This window comes from Callorhinus ursinus, unplaced genomic scaffold, assembly GCF_003265705.2.
Source record: "Callorhinus ursinus isolate GAN/ISIS: 27379988/994484 unplaced genomic scaffold, GSC_fseal_2.0 scaffold53, whole genome shotgun sequence".
NCBI classification, from domain to species: Eukaryota; Metazoa; Chordata; class Mammalia; order Carnivora; family Otariidae; genus Callorhinus; species Callorhinus ursinus.
Genome location: NW_027397115.1, coordinates 8,835,058 through 8,856,213, shown reverse-complemented (window position 1 = coordinate 8,856,213; position 21,156 = coordinate 8,835,058). Strand labels below are relative to the sequence as shown.

Sequence of the window (21,156 nt, the reverse complement as noted above, 5' to 3'; positions counted from 1 at the left end):
ACCTAAATTTCCAGCAACTCAGAAGAAAAGGAATATCCTGAATTTTCACTTTGTCTAATGGTTCCAGCTGGGATCTTCCAAAGGACTAGAAAAGCCCAGAAAGTCTAGAGCAGGCCACACAAATTAACTACATAGTTAATTCCTTTAACTACAGAGTTAAAGGGCATAGTGTGTCACACAGCTACATTTGAAAACACCAGGGAAATAATGACAGCAATGTGCACGTTTAATGTGGCCAGAGCAGCCCCAACCGACCCTCTCTGTTTTGATCTGCTCTAACTTACCTTTGAGTAACTTCTCCATCATTCAAAGTTTAGTTACTTCTGACAAACTAGAGAAAAAATACCAGACTGGAGAAAAATAATCACGAAGTACAAGATTTGTGGGAAAGCCTTTATTTCTACTTTGCTGAATCCAATCAAAGGAGGAACTAGATCAAATATTACACTTTCACATTAAATTAGCCACACTGGTGTATGATGTCATGAAACTTTAAATTCTTTGACTTAATTTTACTAATAATCTTTAGAAATGAGATTAAATCAGCTTGACACCAAAGGGGCTACAATTTCCCATCAGGTTTTTTGCATATCAGTAAACACAACAAGTATGTTTTCTTTATCATTTTCTTTCCAGAATTCCCTTGCCAGAAATAATCTTCTAGCAAGCCATTATGTTTAGTTATAGTGAGGGAAATACAGAACTAACCAGGAAAAGATGTTAGAGCGGAGAAATTGCAAAAGATTATTTCAGCACAAAACGGCATTGACTAAATTGCTACCACTCTTCTAAAATCCACTCTCTCAGACTAACAATTCCTAAGGTGCAAAATTTTCAAATACCCAAGTGTGTATAAAGATGAGAAGGAAACCAAGAAATGAAAACACTTGTGATGAAAATGTGATTATGAATAAATTATTATAATTTTATCATTGTTGAAGTTGATTTAATAGTTTAACAATACTGTTCAACAGGACAAGGGTGGTAACATTTGTGAGTTTCTAATTAAACATGATTCATTCCGGAATGTTTCTGATGACACAAACTTATATAAATAACCTACTGGTAAGTTTAATCAGATATCACAATGAAGTGATATCTGTTCAGTTTTTCACACATACAATCAACCCAAAACTATAGCCTCAATCTATGCAGACTGTTTTACTATTTTAATTACAGAACTATAAAATTAACCGAATAGGGGGCGCCTGGGTGGCTCAGTTGGTTAGGCGACTGCCTTTGGCTCGGGTCATGATCCTGGAGTCCCGGGATCGAGTCCCACATCGGGCTCCCTGCTCGGCAGGGAGTCTGCTTCTCCCTCTGACCCTCTTCCCTCTCGTGCTTTCTATCTCTCATTCTCTCTCTCTCTCAAATAAATAAATAAAATCTTTAAAAAAATTAAATTAAATTAAATTAACCGAATAATACTAAAACTAAATCAGTGGTGGTAATGTTTAATTTGTGGATCCTGGGGAATGTTACTAAACACAAACCACAAAACCTATGCCAAAACAAGTCCTAAAAGAGGTATTTTTTTCCACTTTCCTTTGCAAGATTTGTATTTGGCTTTGGTCAAAGCCAACATAAATAGCTAGAGAAATTAGCAATATAGTCTCAGAAAAAAAGGCCATGGAAACCAAAAGAACACAGGTGGTAGACACACTGGCAGTAATGGTCTGCTCCCAAGGGCCCCCCAAGGCTTCAGCATCCTTAGCCATAGCACCTGCTCCTCAAGCTCAGCAGAACCTGCCAGGTAATACCACAGCATGGAAAGATTTATCCTTTGCAAACATGCTGACCCTTGTTCTTGTAGCTCTAAATTTGAAGGCTCAAATGAAGAACGGGGTAATGGAAAAAATTAAATCCTCCAGAAACTTCGCTGCAATCAACTGCTTCAGCCCTGGTATATTAGACACCCGTTCACGGGAGCTGGTAACCCTAGCAGGAAGTTTCCTGACTTCCCTTCCTGTCTCTACTCCAACTGAGCACTGTGATCAAGAGGCTGGGGAAGGGGGAGGGGACAGTGATCTGGTGAATACTTAACTAGTACTAAGACTTGCAAACATGTGATGATCTCTCTCCTTTATCGTTGCAATAATCCTGCGTTTATATACTGCGTTTACATATTAAGAAACACACTCATTTAGGTAACTGGATCAGCAAACAGCTGAACAAAAATGAAATCAAAAGCTTTAGGGGCGCCTGGGCAGCTCAGTCATTAAGCATCTGCCTTCAGCTCAGGTCATGATCCCAGGGTCCTGGGATCGAGCCCCACATCGGGCTCCCTGCTCCACACGAAGCCTGCTTCTCCCTCTCCCGCTCCCGCTGCTTGTGTTCCTGCTCTCACCGCGTCTCTCTCTGTCAAATAAATAAAATCTTTAAAAATAAAATAAAATAAGCCTATCCTTATGTTTTGTTTGTTTTTTTTGTGGGTTTTTTTCTTTTGGAAGGGGGAGTCTTTGGGCCCTTTTACCTTTATATTCTTCATAAATACCAAGGTCACATCAAAAAATTACCTTTGTTCATGGGGATCCACTATACTTTTCACTCTGCTTTTGTAAAGGTTTGGAATTTTCTGTAATAAAATTTAAAAATTAAGGAAAAAAATGATCTCAAACATAAAGCCAACCAAAAAACATAGCTCCTACCTGAAGTTAATTGCCAGTGGAGTTCAAATAAATCCAAATCTTCTAATTCACACAAATCTTAAGATTTCTCGATACTTAACCAGAATGAAAAAGCCAGACAAACCAAGTCAATGACGAAATAGACAATCAAACCAACAGCAAAACATTTCACTTCCCCCTCACATACATTCTCTCTCTCTCTCTCTCTCTCTCTCTCTCTCTCTCTCACACACACACACACACACACACACACACACAGCACAATGGAGAATTCTAGTTGTCCCCTCCAGATGGTGCAACTGATGGGTGTTGGCCTAGCACTAATCAGCTCAAGCCTGTATTGAAAACATAATCTTAGTGATAGAGGCAAGATCATTTCCACCTTCCATCCAGTAGCATGAAGCACAAGAGACTAGTTATTTATGAACAGGCTTACTTTCCATTCCATCCACATGGACTTTCCGATATCAGAAAGTGTTTTATCTTCATCTCTTCCTGGATGAAGTAAAATATAAAACAACTTCTCATGTCCTAGGCAAAAACTCTCTCTCAAAGATTGGCAAGCATATTCACAACATAAAGGTGTAGCTTTTATAAATCTGAAAACACCAAAGCCATTCACCTAAATACTTTTCTAATTAAAAATAAGAAACAATGTTCCTAGCAATATACGAGAATTACTGTAGTTGCCCCATCCTAAATCAGGACTGATTGTTTTCCTATGTTTGTCCTTCTTTTCATCTAAATATCAAGTTTAGGTACGAGACAAACCATTAATAAATTTATCTGTGACATCCAATTCCAACGCATTATCACACACATAGTATGTACAATACAAAGCACTTAGAAGGGTTAAAATCCTTGTTGAATACAAAACGGGCAAAACTTAAAACTCCTACTTGTCATCTGCCTGCAAACCAGGCCCCCACATAACCAAACATTTGACTGTGCTGGGCATAATTAATCTAAAACTATGCTATGAATCATATTTTCAATTATAATGAACATATTTACAAATCCACTGTGCTTTTATATGATCCTTTTAGTTCCTCACCTTGAAATCTTAATGATTAGCACAGCAACCTTTAACGTACCCAAAGGAGCAGGCTGAGCAGGGAACTGGCTAATTGTACTTTTCAGCACCTCAGATTGACTATCCACCTCCACTTCACTTCCCTGACTTAAATAAATATTGACTGAGCACCTACTGTGTGTCAAAACAGTGTTCTAGGCAGGAATACAACAATGATCAAGAAAGGTTAAGTCCCACCCATTTAACACTGAATTAGAGGTCTGGGGATGGGCAGGAGTACAGGAGTCAGCAAGGAAAGGAAAAAGCCTAGTCCATGCCGGAGGGATAGGAGAGGAGTGGCAGAAAATGAGGCTGGAGAGGGAGACAGAAGCCAGATCACAAAAGGCCTTTCGAGCTACAAGGAGTCGGAACTCTATCCCAAGGGTAATGAAAGTCCCTGAGGGGTCGGAGACAAATTCATCATGTCTGACAAACTCCTCCCGAGCACGTACTCAGTGCCAAACTTGTATTCTAAAACCAATACTCTTCAAGGGAGGAGGGAGGAGGCCTTGGCACGTAAATGTGCGACTCCTCCATCGGTCCAGAGAGCACTGGTGTTAAAAAGAAACTTCAGGTCACTGCTTACCACCATCACCATGACTCCACTCGGGAGATAAACAGCAGACACACTGCTTGTAAATATGACCACCACCAAAAACAGGCACAACCAATGAGCCAATGGGGTAGGAAACTGAATGTGTTTTCAAGAATTTCTTAAAAGCTTTTTTGCTGTCTTAAACACCCACAGTTAAAGTATATTCACTATTATTTCTAGCAGTTAAGGAATGTTAACACCAACTGAACAGCAGCTGAACTGACTGAACTGACCTTCAATTAAACACACCCAACCAGGAGTATAAAATCACTCAAAACTGAAAATTTCTTACTACAAAGCTGTACTCCCTAGCTGAATACTTAAAATGTAACAGAGCCTTGGTGTCTGCTTCATTCATCACTAAGCCCCCGACCCAGCACACTGTAGGGGTGTAATACACAGAGATTAAGTTAATAAAGTTCACTCTAATAGCCAAAATCAGGCAAATGAAAAGCCAAGTTTATGTATTTTTTCTTTTATCACAGGCCTCAAAACATAAACATTTTCTAAGTACCCACCTGTCTTTAATCACTACCATTATCACTCACATTTAGATCAATACCTTTGCAGTTCAGCTGGTACCCAGGACAAAAAAATACAACTGTTGTATTTTACCTTGAGGTATAGGAGTTCAGCAGGTTTTACAAATTAGATTTTTCTATACTCATTCTTTAGCACTCCGTTCATTTTCTGATAATGTTATTTATGAAGGAAACATGGGGGGGAAACCCTGTGTTTGCATCACACACCTCCCAGTCATGCAGGGACAGGTGGCAGGTGGAGGTAAGGAATGTGAGCCCATCCCTTACCTCCACCTGCCACCCTGTGCCTGTGCCATTGACTGGGAGGCATCGGGAAACAGAACGCTCTGGTGAATAAGGAATTACCAATTTTCACCGAATGAGAAGACAGAAAACAAACAAAACCCCACACTTGATACCAAATTGAAAGTTATGCCTCCATGTCTTCACTCTAAATAACAAAATACAAAAGGTGCTGGTTAATGGAGATCTGGGGTCAAAAAAATGCCAAGTAAAACTTACTTTTCCCGGGCGCCTGGGTGGCTCAGTTGGTTAAGCGACTGCCTTCGGCTCAGGTCATGATCCTGGAGTCCCGGGATCGAGTCCCACATCGGGCTCCCTGCTCAGCAGGAGTCTGCTTCTCCCTCTGACCCTCTTCCCTCTCGTGCTCTCTACCTCTCATTCTCTCTCTCTCAAATAAATAAATAAAATCTTTAAAAAAAAAAAAAAACTTACTTTTCCCTATCTTAAAAGTCATCAGCCCCTTTCATTTCTGTAATGGAAAGTAATGAGTCCAGTGTTTCATTAACTATGTTCACCAATCTATAATACTTTCCAAATTTCTCTTCTATAGCATATGTTTAATCAGTAGACTGTATTGCCCCCAACACCAAAAATTTGGTGTCTCAACATCTGGCCTTGCCTTACATGGACTTTCTGAGAACTGCAACTATAAGTAGAAAACATTTAAGTTATATTTCAGTCCTATTAAACAAAATAATTAACAAAAAAATCAAAGAAGATATGGACAGTCCCCCTTCCACCAGAAAGTCCTAGGACCCTTCTAAGACGTGAAATATATAGTTAACACAATCCACAGAGCCTGTCAAGTGTGACAAAAAGAGTAACCATTTTATTTATTTATTTGAGAGAGAGAGAGGGCAGGGGGAGACGCAGAGGGTAAGAATCTCAGGCAGACTCAACGCAGAGCCCAACTTGGGGCTCGATCTCACAACCCTGAGATCATGACCTGAGCAGAAAACAGGAGTAGGAGGCTTAACTGACAGAGCCCCCCAGGCGCCCCACAGAGTAACCATTTTAAAGACAAAGAGTCAGAAATCAAGCAACCAACATCAAACTTCTTAAGGAGGTTAAGAGCAAGATAAACCAAAAACCCTTGACTCCTGCTTCCTCAATAATCAGATCAGTAACAGCTTGTGCAGGAAATGCCTTTTGGTAACTTAAAGCATTTTAAGAAGTGCCTATCAGACCTTCATGGGCAGAAAAAGTAATGGGCATGCTGCAGGGAGCAAAAGTTAAGTCGTACTTAGAGAGTGGTACATTTTTTAAAGTACAAACAAAAGAAAAAGAGATAAATTGAACCTCATTAAAATTAAAAAAACTTTTGCACATCAAAGGACACTATCAAGAGAGTGAGAAGACAACCCACAGAATGGGAGGAGATATTTGCAAACCGTACATCGGATAACAGTTTAATATTCAGAAACTATAGAGAGCTTCTCACAACTCAACAACACAGACAATCCAATTTAAAAAATGGGCAAAGGACCAGAACAGACATTTCTCCAAACAAGATACACAAATGGCCAATAAACACATGAAAAGATGCTGATCATTTGTCATTAAGGAAATGCAAAGCAAAACCACAATGAACCATCATTTCACACCTACTAACATGCCTATGCTTTAAAAACAAAAACAAAGGGGCACCTGGGTGCCTCAGGTCAACTTAACCTCAGTCAAGTTAAGTGTCTGCCTTTGGCTCGGGTCATGTTCCCTGGGTCCTGGGATCGAGCCCCACACGGGGCTCCCTGCTCAGCCAGAAGCCTGCTTCTCCCTCTCCCACCCCCCCCTTTTTGTGTTCCCTCTCTCACTGTCTCTCTCTGTCAAATAAAGAAAATCTTATCTATCAATAAATAAATAAATAAATAGATAGATAGATAGATAGATAGATAGCAGAAACAACCCAAAAAATGGATAACAAGTATTGGCCAGGATATGGGAAATTGGAACCCTCATCCACTGCTGGTAGGAATGTAAAATGGTGTGCAGTCACTGTGGAAAAGTCAGGCAGTTCCTCAAAAAATTAACTAGAATTACCATATCACCCAGCAATTCCAATCCTAAATATATACCCAAAAGAATTAAAAACAGACTCAAACAGATACTCAAAAGTTAAGCGGAAGTTACTCACATACCCAAAAGATGGAAACAATTCAAGTGCTCAACAACAGATGAATAAACAAAATGTGGTGGCAGACACATACAATGGAATATTAGGCAGCCATAAAAAGAACAAATCTGATACATGCTATCACATGGATGAGCCTTGAGAACACGATGTGATGTGAAATAAGCTAGATACAAAAGAACAATATGATGATTCCACTTATGTGAAGCACCTAGAAAAGGCAAATTCATATTGACAGAAATTAGATCAGATGGTAACAAGGGCTGAGGAAAGAGGGGAATGAGGAATTATGACTTAATGGGAACAGAGTTTCTGCCTGGAGAGACGAAATTTTTAGAAACAGTGGTGATGGTTGCATAACATTGTGAATGTAATGAAAGCCACAGAATTACACATTTAAATTACCAAAATACACAGCAAACATCATGTTATATATATTTACCCCAAAGAAACAGCAAGGAAAACAACACTGCAAAGTAGTGTGGGGCAAAATGAATTCAGAATCACTTCAAAATCAGGATTAACAGAAGAAGTGATCCTTCCCGCAGAGTAAATGCAATCCCAACAACGAAGAGACTGGTTGACCCAGACAAGAGTTATCTTCATTCATTTCATTAAATGTTTAAGTGCGTACAATGTGCTAGGCACTATCCTAGGCACAAGAAAAATCACAATCCAGAAAACTTTCCTATCACTACTCTATAGGTTATGTGGATATGGATAAAGTGAGTTTTTCTTAATAAAAGATTAAATGCTTTTATTTAAAGTATATAGTTTCATAGTAAGTACATCAAAAGTCCTAAAGCCAGTCTACTACCATCTTTGGTCCATATGGTTTAACTTCCTTAAGTTGCGAATTTGTCATTTTCTAAACTGGAATAAGGGATTTTTTTTTTTTTAATACATAAACATGACCACAGCACAGCAATTAGGAAAATGCTATTTTCCAACCTTCACAAGACAATGGTCTACCAATCAGAAAATAAAGGGGCGCCTGGGTGGCTCAGTCGGTTGGGCATCCAACTTTTGGTTTCGGCTCAGGTCATGATCTCAGGGTCATGGGATGAAGCCCCTGCATCAGGCCTGATGCTCAGCAGGGAGTCGGCTTGGGATTTTCTCTCTCTTGCTCTCCTTCTGCCCCTCCCGCACATGCTTTCACTCTCTCTCAAATAAATAAATTAAATATTTATACACACACACACACACACGCACGCACGCGCGCGCGCATACATCACAAGCCTGAGTATAATTTAGGCATGGTGCCTAAATGGAGAACTCCTTAAAATGGGATAATTAGTAGTTTTACAAGGAAAAAAATACTCTGTCTTCCCATCTTTCCGAGTGCATGGTTGTTCAACAATGAGAAGCGAGCAAAAGGTTTAAATGTCTATTAATCATACCTTTAGGACCACCTGGAGAGTGAAGAAAACAGTTCCCTCTTTATATCTACATGTTTTACATCTCTTTAATGAAAATAATAAACAGTCGTGCTCAGTAGCATAGCCTAGATTAATTTAAGTTTTAATACACAACACCGAGCTTCCCTACAATCCACGCCTGTCTGTACCTGACACTCCACAGCATTTTCATCACCATAATTAGGCCACGAATCGCCTCAGAGAACTGTTCATAATTGATGACAGTAACTAAGGCAACTCAGAAACAATAACCAGGTTCCCTTCTAATCGCTGCAAAGTACCTGGGTATCTGTAACCTGGGAAAGAGGAGAACAACACCTAGAGTCTAATAATTGCTTACTCAAACTACTGAAATAAGGGGGGACAGGGGCACTGAAGAGACAGTACTGCAAATGATTCAGTGGGGCCTCCGTGCCTGGGAAAACACTGCATTCAGGGGATCAGCAGGAGGCATGAGTGTTCTTCAGGATAAAGCCACAATATAAAAAAGAATTTACTGGGTCAAAATGTAATATTCATTTTCATTTAACATGCAATTACCTAGAGGACAGAGAGTGGGGCAGGAGCTGATGAGTCCAGGGCTCTCTCTCATGCTTAAAAGCCAAAGTGTGAAACTAGGGAAAGGACGGATTTAGCAGATTAAAACTTAAAAGGATTTCCCCAAGGACAAAAAAAAAAAAAAAGAAAAAAAGAAAAGAAAAAAGGGGGTAGAAATGGTCTTAACATCCTGAAGATATTCCCAGAAAATTCTTTTTAGTTTTTTCCCTTGACCAAGACAACACAAATTTTTTATCATAGTGATTTCAAACATACAGACTTCAGTGCAAAAATTCTTTTTAGGGCAAGTGTCAGAAAACAAAAGACTGCACAGTGTGAACTTCATCACCCCAAAGGGTGAAGCCGGGTCGTGTGTCGGTTCACACACTTTGCCACTCCAGCCACGCCACAGAAGCCACGCTCAGGACTGCACCAAAGGGGGGAAACCAAGTGAGGGGGAAATCTGTATTTTTAAAAAATGGGGGGCTTTTACTTGTCACAAGTTGTCATTCCTCCTTCCACTTCAAGGTTCAACCCACGCTTGCTTAGACTCCTGTAACCTCAGATCTGAAAGGGACCCCAGAATCTGTACTATTATCCAGGTCCTCCGTTCACAGAGGAGAAAAACTCAGGTAACGCTTCCTATCTAGTTACTGGTGGCAAAGTCGGACTGGAGCCCGCAGCCTCCCAGCTCAGTGCCACACCAGCATGAGACCAGACAGGACATCTCCCACTTACAAATAATCATTATAAACATGGAGCTTGGTGTCAGGCTCTGTGTAAGCCCTTTTACATGTATACTCTACTCAATTCTCACAACAACCAGGTGGAAGATAGTATCTTCTACCTGGTAGGTAGGAAAATTGAAAATAATTTGCCAGAGGTACCTGGGGATGTCTCACTCAGTAGAGCAGGTGACTCTTAATATCAGAGTGGTGAGTTCTAGCCCCACACTGGGTGTAGAGCCTACTTAACAATAAACATCTTTAAAAAAATCTGCCCATTCAGTGGGTTGATTCAAACCTAGTTCTGGCTGACTTCAAAGCTATTATTCACTCCTACAGTCCTTACCATGGCTCCAGGGTCCTACACGGCCTGAGCTCTCCCACCTTTCTGAATTCATCTCCTACCACTCTCCCGTCACTGAAAAAACCCAGTCAACCTTCAAACTCATCCTTGCCTCTGGGCTTTTACATGTGCTGAGCGCCCCCCCATCCCCACCCTGCCCCCCACTCCAAAACCTGTGACTCACTCTACACCTTCAAGGCAAGTATCACCTCTTCAACAAGGCCTTCCCTAACCACTCAATCTAAAACACTCAGTCACTCCTGCCACTATCTGAAATTGTCTTCTGTATTGGCTGTGCCCCCATTAGGATAAAAGCACCATAAGGGCAAAAACCTTTCACTGAAATAAAAGCCACCATGACGGTAGAAACGTTCTGCCTTATTCATTTCTAGAATGCTCGATAACCGAGGAGGAGGCACTCAAAAGAACTACTGGTTGAATAAAGGAACGAATGCCTCTTGGGGCGCCTGGGTGGCTCAGTCGTTACGCGTCTGCCTTCGGCTCAGGTCATGATCCCAGGGTCCTGGGATCGAGCCCCGCATCGGGCTCCCCGCTCAGCGGGAAGCCTGCTTCTCCCTCTCCCACTCCCCCTGCTTGTGTTTCCTCTCTCGCTGTGTCTCTCTCTGTCAAATAAATAAAATCTTAAAAAAAAAAAAGGGGGGGGAATGAATGCCTCTGTCTGAACTCCCATCTCATTAAGAACGAGTATCATATAATGTAGCAACTTACTAAAAACTATCTTCTATTTTTCCCTAGTTGTTTCTTGGGATTAATCTTGTCTTTTCAACCATATTGGGTGTGCCTCAGGGATATTTTATCATTCTCAACTTTGGGAGAGTTAATGACTCAACATAGGCTTATACAATCATCTATAAAATGAAAAGCAGTCAGAAGTCTAGAATTCAAGTATCTCCCAGAGCTGGTAACATAATAGGCGGACACTCAAATACTAATTATTGACCCATAGATCTCAAATTCATTTTCTTACAACTTTCTACAAAAATACACCTACTGTGCAAAGACAGGCACACGTTTACTTAGCAACATTGTTAGAAACCTAAAGAATAAGGACACTTAGGCTAGTGTGCAGGCCTGCCTCTCAAGACCTCTCCATTAACCTCTTTTAAGCCACACCCAATCTGTTTGCTTCTGATTATCCTTTATCTTGACCAGTGTTAACCTCATTTTCTCTATTTCTTTGACAGGTCTCAGCAGCATCACATTCCTTATTTCTTGCTTGCTCAAGTTCTGTTTGCTTTACATGGTTGGATGTGTCCGACAGATCTTCTGTGATCAAAAAAGCTGCAGAATTAGGGAAGTCAATAGCATTCTGGCTTCTACAGCTTTGGAATTTCTACTCTCCTGAAGAGTTCGGAAGAGTCGTAGCAAGAGAAGACTCTTCTTCCTGGTAATTTAATATATGCTGCTCCCACTGGCCTGTCAGGCTGGGGGCGGGCAGTGGGCAGGAGTGGGGAGAAATGTCAGAATTTGAGCAGACTCATCTACTGGCCACACTACTGATGGTCTGGTACAGTAGCTGACACTGCTTCTAAAGACTGTCCAAGATTAGTGCATTTTCACTGTTAAAAGACATTTCGACTCCAAACCCAGACCTTGTTTCCAACATAGCAAAATTCTTCAGGGAAGATGTAAAACATCACCGAAGTCCTGGTCAAAAGTGTGCTGTTCAGTTTTAAAAACGTCCACCTGTTCCCTAAATATGGTTTCCTTCTAAGAATGACACGACTCAGAAAATATTTGAGTGAGTGAGTGCTCATGGGCATGTGGGAGGTGAGGATCTTTAACAGGATGACATTTTTTACCTTTTTACAATAAAGTAACACACATTCCACCGCATGTATATCCTTCTACAAAAGCTCAAGAACTACGTGCACTGAGGCATTTAGAGGGCATTTTCATGTGAGGGGGGAAAAAAAGAGGCCGTTCTCATACTAAGCTGGGGAATCTGAAATTTTCCTGTGGTTATTTGAAAAGTTGCATTCAGGGGGCGCCTGGGTGGCTCAGTCGTTAAGCATCTGCCTTCGGCTCAGGTCACGGTCCCAGGGTCCTGGGATCGAACCCCACATAGGGCTCCCTGCTCAGCAGAGAGCCTGCTTCTCCCTCTCCTCCCCACTTGTGCTCTTTCTAGCTGTCTCTGTCTCTCTCACTCCCTCTCAAGTAAGTAAAATCTTAAAAAAAAAAAAAAGAGAGAGAAAGAAAAAGTTGCATTTGATTACATAAAACACTCACCTAAAATCTTAGGTCCAATATTTATACAGAATGAATGAATGATCAACTTTCTGTATGTAAAAACATCTCATTAAGAGTTTGGTTAGGGGGCACCTGGGTGGCTCAGTCGATTAAGCCTCTGCTCTGGGGATCAGAGCCCCCGGTCAGGCTCCCTGCTCAGCAGAGAGCCTGCTTCTCCCTCTCCCTCTGCCCACCCCCCTCCCTGTGCGTACACACTCCTGCACGCACTCTCTCTCTCGCTCTATCTCAAATAAATAAAATCTTTTAAAAAAAAGTTTGGGTAAGGGAGCCTGGGTGGCTCAGTTGGTTAAGCGACTGCCTTCGGCTCAGGCCATGATCCTGGAGTCCCGGGATCGAGTCCCGCATCGGGCTCCCTGCTCAGCAGGGAGTCTGCTTCTCCCTCTGACCCTCTTCCCTCTTGTGCTCTCTATCTCTCATTCTCTCTCTCTCAAATAAATAAATAAAATCTTTAAAAAAAAATAAAAAATAAACCAAGTACCTGATAACTTAAAAAAAAAATAAAAAAAATAAATAAAAGTTTGGTTAAGATGCAGTTCTAGTTTTTCAAACAGCTTTGGATTTTTGCCAAGAGAATCAAGTGACTTGCTCAAGGTCATTTGGTCAAATGAGGTGGGATTAGAATTACTGGTTCCTGCCTTCCAAAAGCCAGCCATAAATCAAACTTTTCTTGGAACTAAGCAGACCAAAAGGGAAAAATCGTTCCCCATTTCCTTTTCTCAATAATCAAAGGGCAAAAGAAAAATCAGTTTAAGTGGCAGAACTTCAGTTAATAAAATTTCATCAATACATAGACTAGTACTTCTAACCATGCACAGGTACCTCTCTCAAAATCGGTAACTGTTTTAGCAATTTGCAAAGGTCAGTAACCTCTCTACAATCTTCCCATCTGAGAGCACCCTAAACTTATTTTTTTTTAAGATTTTATCTATTTATTTGAGAAAGAGAGAATGAGAGAGAGCACGAGAGGGAAGAGGGTCAGAGGGAGAAGCAGACTCCCTGCCGAGCAGGGAGCCTGATGCGGGACTCGATCCGGGGACTCCAGGATCATGACCTGAGCCGAAGGCAGTCGCTTAACCAACTGAGCCACCCAGGCGCCCCACCCTAAACTTATTAAGATGTTTTCCAATCAGCACTTCATATTTATATTTATAAACAGTTCACTTATCTTCTGAAAGACCTGGTCAGACTGAAATATGGATGTACTCTAAGCTGTTAGATTCCTTTTTTTTTTTTTTTTTTTAAGTTAAAGCATCATAAACAAGTTCAAAGTCTTCTTCAGAACTCTGAAAGGAATAGGGCTATTTCACCAGGACAGGTGAAACAGTGATTAAGTAAATGAGAATCGGCAGGCTGTGGCTGGGAGAGAGCAATAGAGAGGAGGCACGGATGCATCTTCATCAACACACCAGCTTCCTCTTCTATTTCAAATCCACCATCTCCATCACTGTTTCTTTCTTCCTCTTTTTTTTTTTTTTTTTTTTTAAAGTGGGAGTGGAGCCCAGGGCAGGGCTTGAACTCACCACCCGGAGATCAAGCCCTGAACTGAGATCGAGAGTCGGACGCTAAACTGACTGCGCCACCCAGGCACCCCTACATCACACTTCTGCCCCATCCTTTTCATTTCTACTTTCAAACTGCTGATATAAGACACTACTTTTGAATTAATAACAAAAATGTAATGTCCAGTGAAGCCATACTTTGAAATCACTAACTGGATTGGGAGAGGGATATTAAAATTAGCTGAGAGCACTCTGTATTTGCTACAAACACACCATAGTCATATTTAGTTAACACTCCTCGCATCCAATTTTCTAAGTCAAATGGCACCATTAGCCCCATTTCGCATGACCCTCAAATCCAGGAAAATTTCCCTTTGCTCTAAGACTACAGGTGACCAATATTAAGAGCTGGCATTAGATCTGAAAAATATTAAGTCAATGGGTAGGCTGACATTGTGGCTGGATTATATCGTATATGAATGAACAACTTTAAAACATTTATAACTAACATGATTTTTCTCTTATCTCAAATTCAATTCAAGCCTACCTATTTCTGAATATAGTTGTAACACACTCTCTGGACTGATTTCTCTTTAGGCCCTTGAGCAAAACATGGTCACAAGGTATACAAAGCAATTCAAAAGCAGGACTGGAAAAAATTAAACCCAGAAGGAAGTATGTCTAACACTTTCCATTATGCCAAAAGTCAGAATTGTCATTTTTTGGAAATGAATTAGGTTGAGCTACTATGACACTGACACTATACAACCGTTTTTGACCCGCAAAAACGGAAATTTCAAATGGTTCAACCTATTATTATTTTCTAAGCTCATTTTAATAATTGTCTCAAATTAAGGTCTTCACAACCCAAGGCACAAAAAACCTTATATTTCTCTAGATTACCTTAACCTTTGGAAAGATTTGCCACCCCACTGTCCAAAGCTGATCATTTGAAAAATTAAGTCTATTAGCAAGAACGTCAATATTAAAAACAAACACACAAACAAAAAACCACCAAACTGCTGAATGTAACTGTGCTTGCAGGAACCCTAAAGCCATTCCACATCTTTTTTATGGCTCTCCTTTCCCACTAACAGAATCTGAATCCTAAGTAGATCTGCCCTTTAGAAGACTTCCATTTAAGGAGAAACCAGTGAAAATTTAAGTGCTTTGCATCTTCTTCACTTATCAGTGATACAAGAATCTAAGCACAGGAGATGCCCATCACTTTACACTGGGGTTCCACTGACCTAAAAATCTATCCTTGAGGAATTTCTGCTGGAGAATCTGGCTTCTAACCTTTCTAATCTAAAAGGTGATCACCATCCCAGGGGGATTATTCTGCCATTTGGATATGGCTGATTTATGTACAAACAACAGAAATAACCCCATCACTTATGGCTCCAAGACTGCATCTAGGTCCAAATCTATCATTTCACACACATTGTTATTAAGTCTGATATCCAATATGCTAATGACCTCTTTTCTCAATTAGTTCCACTAATTACGCACCTGTTCTTGTTCTGCCAAAATTCCTATCTCCTCATCTGATCCATCAGGCCACACACTGTACTCTCCTAGAGGGATGCTTTTTCCTTAGATACTTCATAAACTGTTAGGGCAATCTGATGTTGCCTGTTCTACCTTCCCAGATCTAGTTTATAGTACAAATCATCAATATTCACCATCAAGTGAAATATGCTCTAAAAAAAAAAAATCAGGAGACAATCTCCTGCTCGATCTGGAAATTTCTCTATTCAGCTAGCTCAGTGTTGACAGGTCAACAGAGAATGGCACTAGTCATTACTACAATCCTAAAGAGCATTCCCCTAGAGTTAAACCATCAACCCTCTCCTAACATCCAAATGACCCAGACTTTTTAGAGCAGAATTTACTCTCCTTGCCCCAGCTCCAATGGCATCTTCTGGTCATTTTTTCACCCTGAACTGAAGTTTTCTCTAGAGCCTGTGGTGATGCCATGTCAGGCAAGTACATTCTTTAAACTTTCCATCTACTCCCTTCTTTCTCAAAAGTTATATATAACTGCTTTAAAAAACAAAACTCCCTATGCATCATTATGTGCTTTAAAAGGGAATTTATCTACTTCCTTAAAACCTATGAGGCTAGGATTAGTACTCCCACTTTACAGAGGAGAAAAGCTGAGGATTGGTAACTTGCCCAAGGTCATAAAGGGCAGGGATTTGAATCCAAGTCTGACCTCAGTGTCCTCTAACCTTAACCCTCATGCTGTATTTCCTTCCAGTCTCTTTCTTCATGTCCTAAATGTCTGCTCAGTGGTCTTACAAAGTCTATGGGCAGTGTTCAGTTTCCCCAGAGACTGTCTTGCCTTTAAAGGACATGCCTTTGAGAAGAATGAGTACCCATTCCATTTTTTTCTCCATGCTCCTCCTTCCCACCTGGCAACATTTCCCCAAGGCTCTTATCACAAATCCTCTTCTAGGGCCAATTTACATGTCCTCTCGGTCCCTGAGCAGGAACCATAGGATACTGAAGGGCCACCCTCTACCTCAAGACGAAGAGAGGGCAGCAGTGAAAGCGTGGAAAGATCCAGACAGCACCCTCTCCCCAAGTCTTCATTCAAGGAGGAAACCGTGGCCGAGGACCAGAGGTGGGGGGGGGTAGAATTTGGGGAAGGAAAAGAGGTACAGGGGCGGAGGTTAACAACAAGGGTGTGCCCTTGGGGGAGGTGGGAGGAGACCGAGATGGGGAGGCGACGTGGGAAACTCAGGGGTTAGATTGAATGGGGGGGACCTCCATAAGAGGGGGGTGTCACCCGGTGAGGAACGGGGCCACTAGGAGATGGAGAATGTGTATGCTGGGGAGGAGGACCTGGAGGTGGATGTAACAGGAAAGTGGAGGGAAGAAAGGGTAGGGAGGGGGGGCAGGAAACGGTGAACTCAACCGGGAGGAAAGGGGAAGGATGGATGCGAACCGGGGAGGCGGGGCGCCTCGAGACCCGAGCTCCTGGGCTCGGCTAGGAGAAGCAGGCGGGCCGAGGGGGTTCGGGGTCCGCGGAATGCCGGGAGCCGGGGCCTCGGGAGACCCCGGGGGAGGAGGAGCGGGAGTTCTCGAGGCAAGCAGCCGGAAGGGGGACTCGAGGGAGGCAAAGGCGGGAAAGGGGGCGTCCTGGCACGGGGGGGTGGGGATGGAGGTACCGTCGGGTTCGCCAGGGGATGGGGTTAGGAGGGCCGGGGGTGCGTGGGAGGCTGCCGGGGGATATGGGTTCCCGGGACCGTCGGGGTGCAGAGGGCGGGAATGTCCTGGCGTCCCCCGAGGGCCGGGCGTGGGGTCTCCCGAGGGTCGAGCCGGGGTCCCCGCAGTCTTCTGAGGGCCAGGCTCGGGGTGGCCTCGGGCCGGGGTCCTCTGAGGACCGGAGTCCCATCAGGGTGGGGCGGGGGGAGGGTCCCGGGATCCCCCCCGAGGCCGGAGCGGCACCCCCCAGGACCCCAGACCCCCTTCCTACCTATGCCAGGCGCCACATAGACGAAGTAGAGCAGCGAGGACGAGAGAGAGAAGAAGAAGAGCGCGGCGAGCAACGAGCGGCGCGGCAGCCGCAGCAGCCCCCGGCGGACGCGCATGCTGCAGCCGGGCAGCCGCTGGAGAGTCGGGCCGGGCCTGCTCCCGCCGCTCCCCGTCCGCCGCCTCCTGGGCCGCCGCCGCTGCCTGGGCCTCGGCCACCACCTCCCGGGCCTCTCGGGCCGCCGCTCCCAGCCGCCGCCTCGCCGCTCCCAGCCGCCGGCCGCCGCGGGCCGGGCCACATGAAGCGGGCGGGGGCCAGAGCGGCCCGGAGCGAGGGCAGCGGCAGAGACGGGGCGGGGCGGACGGCGCGGGAGGCGGGGCGGGGGCGGGTCCAGCGCCGCCGGGCACCGTCGCAAAAGACCCGCGCGCGCGCGCCCTCCGCCCGACCCCCCGGTCCGGCTCCCGCGGCGGAGCGGCGGCCCGCAGGGAACGTCGCTAAATGGCGACAGCCCCTCTTCTGGCGCAGCCACCGCCCAGGCTTTCGGGGAGCGTCGCTCAAGTGCCGGCCGGCTCCGCGCAAGGGCGCCCCTAGCCCCGCAGCCAAGGGGCGGTCTGCAATGTCGGACGCGTCTGGTCGCCCACTGCGACAGTGGAGCGGATACTGTAGGCACAGGGGCTCGGCATACACCTTCCCTCATTCATTCAATCATTCATTCATTCAATTCACCATTTATTGAAGGCCAGACATAGACCAGACACTATTCTTGGTGCTGGGGATTCTACAAAGAACAAAACAGACAAAATCTGGCTTCATGAACTTACACTCAAATGGGAGGAGAAAAGGAGACAAATCAAGTCATAGTATCGGGTACTGACAAATGATATGAACACAAACAGGAGAATGTATTGGAGGCAGGCTAGTGTGGTCGGGGAAGGCCTCGTTGAGCAGATGACACGAGATGAGACATAAAAGGGTGAAGAGCAGGCACAAAGGCCCTGAGGCTAAAAAGCCTCCTCCGTCTCCTGGTTATCCAAGGTCAGCACAGATAAAATCTAGTGAGGCAAGTAGAGCGGCAGGAATAAGGTTAGATCTCTAGGCAAGGCAAAGTCCACATCCCACAGAACCATAAGGAGTGTTATGATAACGGCTATCAATGTGAAGACTTGCGTTGAGAGACGCGGGTGTTTACTTATCTCTTTAAACTGCCCCCAGCAGCCCTAAAATGCGTGCTCTTATTATTCCTATCCTACAAATGAGGAAACTGAGGCTCCTAGGTGGAGAAGCAGACCGCCCAACCCTTGCGATAAGGGCTCACATCAAAACTGTCTCCCAAGGCCAACCTGTGACCACGAGGTGGTAACTTACCTCAGCATTCCCCTCCTGCTCCTAATTCTCATCCTGCAGGCATATTGATATCCTACTCAAGAGGATAGTGTGCGACAGCAACCAAAACAATGCTTTAAGATCAGCCTCAGGCCAAAAGACCTCCAGAGACAGTAGGCAATCACCATAGACTCACGGTGAAGGCTGGAAGAACCAGCCCCAGCTTAGAGAAGCTGCCAGCTGAACTGGGGAGGAAAGTGTTCCCTGTGTAGACACATCTCAACCTGGAGAGGCTGTCTTGGCAGAAGCAGTCATGGGAGAGGAGTCCGCAGGATTCTTTGGGAACCAACAATAATCCTGCTTTCTATTCCTAAAGTGTTTCCTACTTTTTACAGTGTTTGACCCTTCAAGTGAGGGCTCTAGAGCCAGACTATTTAGATTCCCTGACTCTTACCTCTTCCATTCTTAGCTGAGTGACTTTAGGCAAGTTACTTAACCTATCTGTGCCTCTCAGTAAAATGGGGATATTATTGGTAATAACTGCATGGGGTTATTGTGAGGATTTGAGTAATAACAAGCAAAGCCAGGCACATGGTAAATGCATGTAGCTCTCACCTGACCAACACGCTTGGGAAACAGGATGGGGCAGAAGAAACAAACAACAAAAAAGAAAAGCAGGGAATTTTGACTCAGATTCAGGTTCAAATCTTGCCTTGGTCTCAGCTGGCTATGTGACCCTAGGCTAAGTCACTTACCCCTCAGATTCTATTCATTGTCTGTAAAATGGACCCAGTGTTGCCCATAGCTGCAGGCATATGATTTGGAGTAAGTGAGTTAGCTGAGCTGAGGCCCTAGACCAGAAATGTCAAACTAGGGGCACCTGGGTGGCTCAGTCGTTAAGCGTCTGCTTTCGGCTCAGGTCATGATCCCAGGGTCCTGGGATCGAGCCCGCATCGGGCTCCCTGCTCGGCGGGAAGCCTGCTTCTCCCTCTCTCACTCCCCCGCTTGTGTTCCCTCTCTCGCTATGTCTCTCTCTGTCAAATAAATAAAATCTTTAAAAAAAAAAAAAAAAAGAAAGAAGAAATGTCAAACTAGCTGGAATAATCTGACCTGCAACTACTTTTTGTTAGGCCCACACCATGGCGCCTCCCCTACCATGTCTGTAATAAACATTTTCCAAACATACAGAAAAGTATGAAAAGAAAGAATAGTACAAGGAGCACCTGTACACTCTCCACCTGGATTCATCGATTGTTATCATTTTTCCAGATTTATCTTTCTATATTCATAAGTCCAATTCCCCCCCACACACACACACACCTCAAATTATTTATTTATTTATTTTTTAAAAAGATTTTATTTTATTTATTTGACAGAGAGAGACACAGCGAGAGAGGGAACACAAGCAGGGGGGAGTGAGAGAGGAAGAAGCAGGTTTCCTGCTGAGCAGGGAGCCCGATGCGGGGCTCGATCCCAGGACCCTGGGACCATGACCTGAGTCGAAGGCAGACACTTAACGACTGAGCCGCCCAGGCGCCGCAACCTCAAATTATTTAAAAGTAAGTTGCTGCCTTACTGGTGGTACTTCATGCAGAAATCCTTCAGCAAAAATCCTAAGAAAAATTACATTCTCTTACATAACCGCAATAATATCACACCTAAGAGAATGAACAATCACACTGTAATATGCTGTAATAGCCAGTGCATTCCTAAATTTCCCCAATTGCTTAAAGGATGTCTTTTATAGGTGTTTTTCTCAACAGTATCAAATCAAGGCTTAACATTATATTTGGAATGATTGCCATAGTATTTATTTACCTACAACAGCGTCTGTACCTTTTTTACATCATTTCTCCCAACATTTTATTTTAAAATATTTTTAAACCTATAGGGAAGTTGAGAGAATGATACAGCGAACAGCCATGTACCACCATGCAATGTTTTGTTTAACTGAACTAGCGCTGGATCAATTGGATTTCCACGTAGGGAAAAAGCGGACTCTTCACTCCTACCTTACGCTATCCACAAAATCAATTCAAGACGGATTGTAAATCTAAATGTGAACGATCACAAAAAAGCTTTTAGATGAAAGCAAAGAAGAATGTCTTCATGTCCTTGGAGTGGGCAGAGATTTGTCAGAGGACACAAACACCAAACAGAGGGGAAAACTTTGATAAAATGGGCTGCATTAAAATAAGAATTTCTCATCATCAAAAGGCACCAGTAAGGAAAATGACAGGCAGTACAATAAAAAAAATAGAAATACATAACTTATAGAGAACTCAGACAGAACTTTTTATAAAAACCCACCAA

General features: G+C 43.5%; 1 protein-coding gene across 1 annotated transcript in view; it reads right to left on the bottom strand.

Moving 5' to 3' along the window:
• B4GALT5 (beta-1,4-galactosyltransferase 5) overlaps window positions 1-17,827 on the bottom strand; it is a 77,340-nt gene extending 59,513 nt beyond the window's left edge. Inside the window, exon 1 of the mRNA XM_025853406.2 lies at window positions 17,524-17,827. Within this exon, the coding sequence (XP_025709191.1) occupies window positions 17,524-17,638 (115 nt within the window). The 5' untranslated portion in view covers window positions 17,639-17,827. The remainder of the gene's footprint in view (window positions 1-17,523) is intronic.
• Between the last annotated feature and the right edge of the window lie 3,329 nt (window positions 17,828-21,156).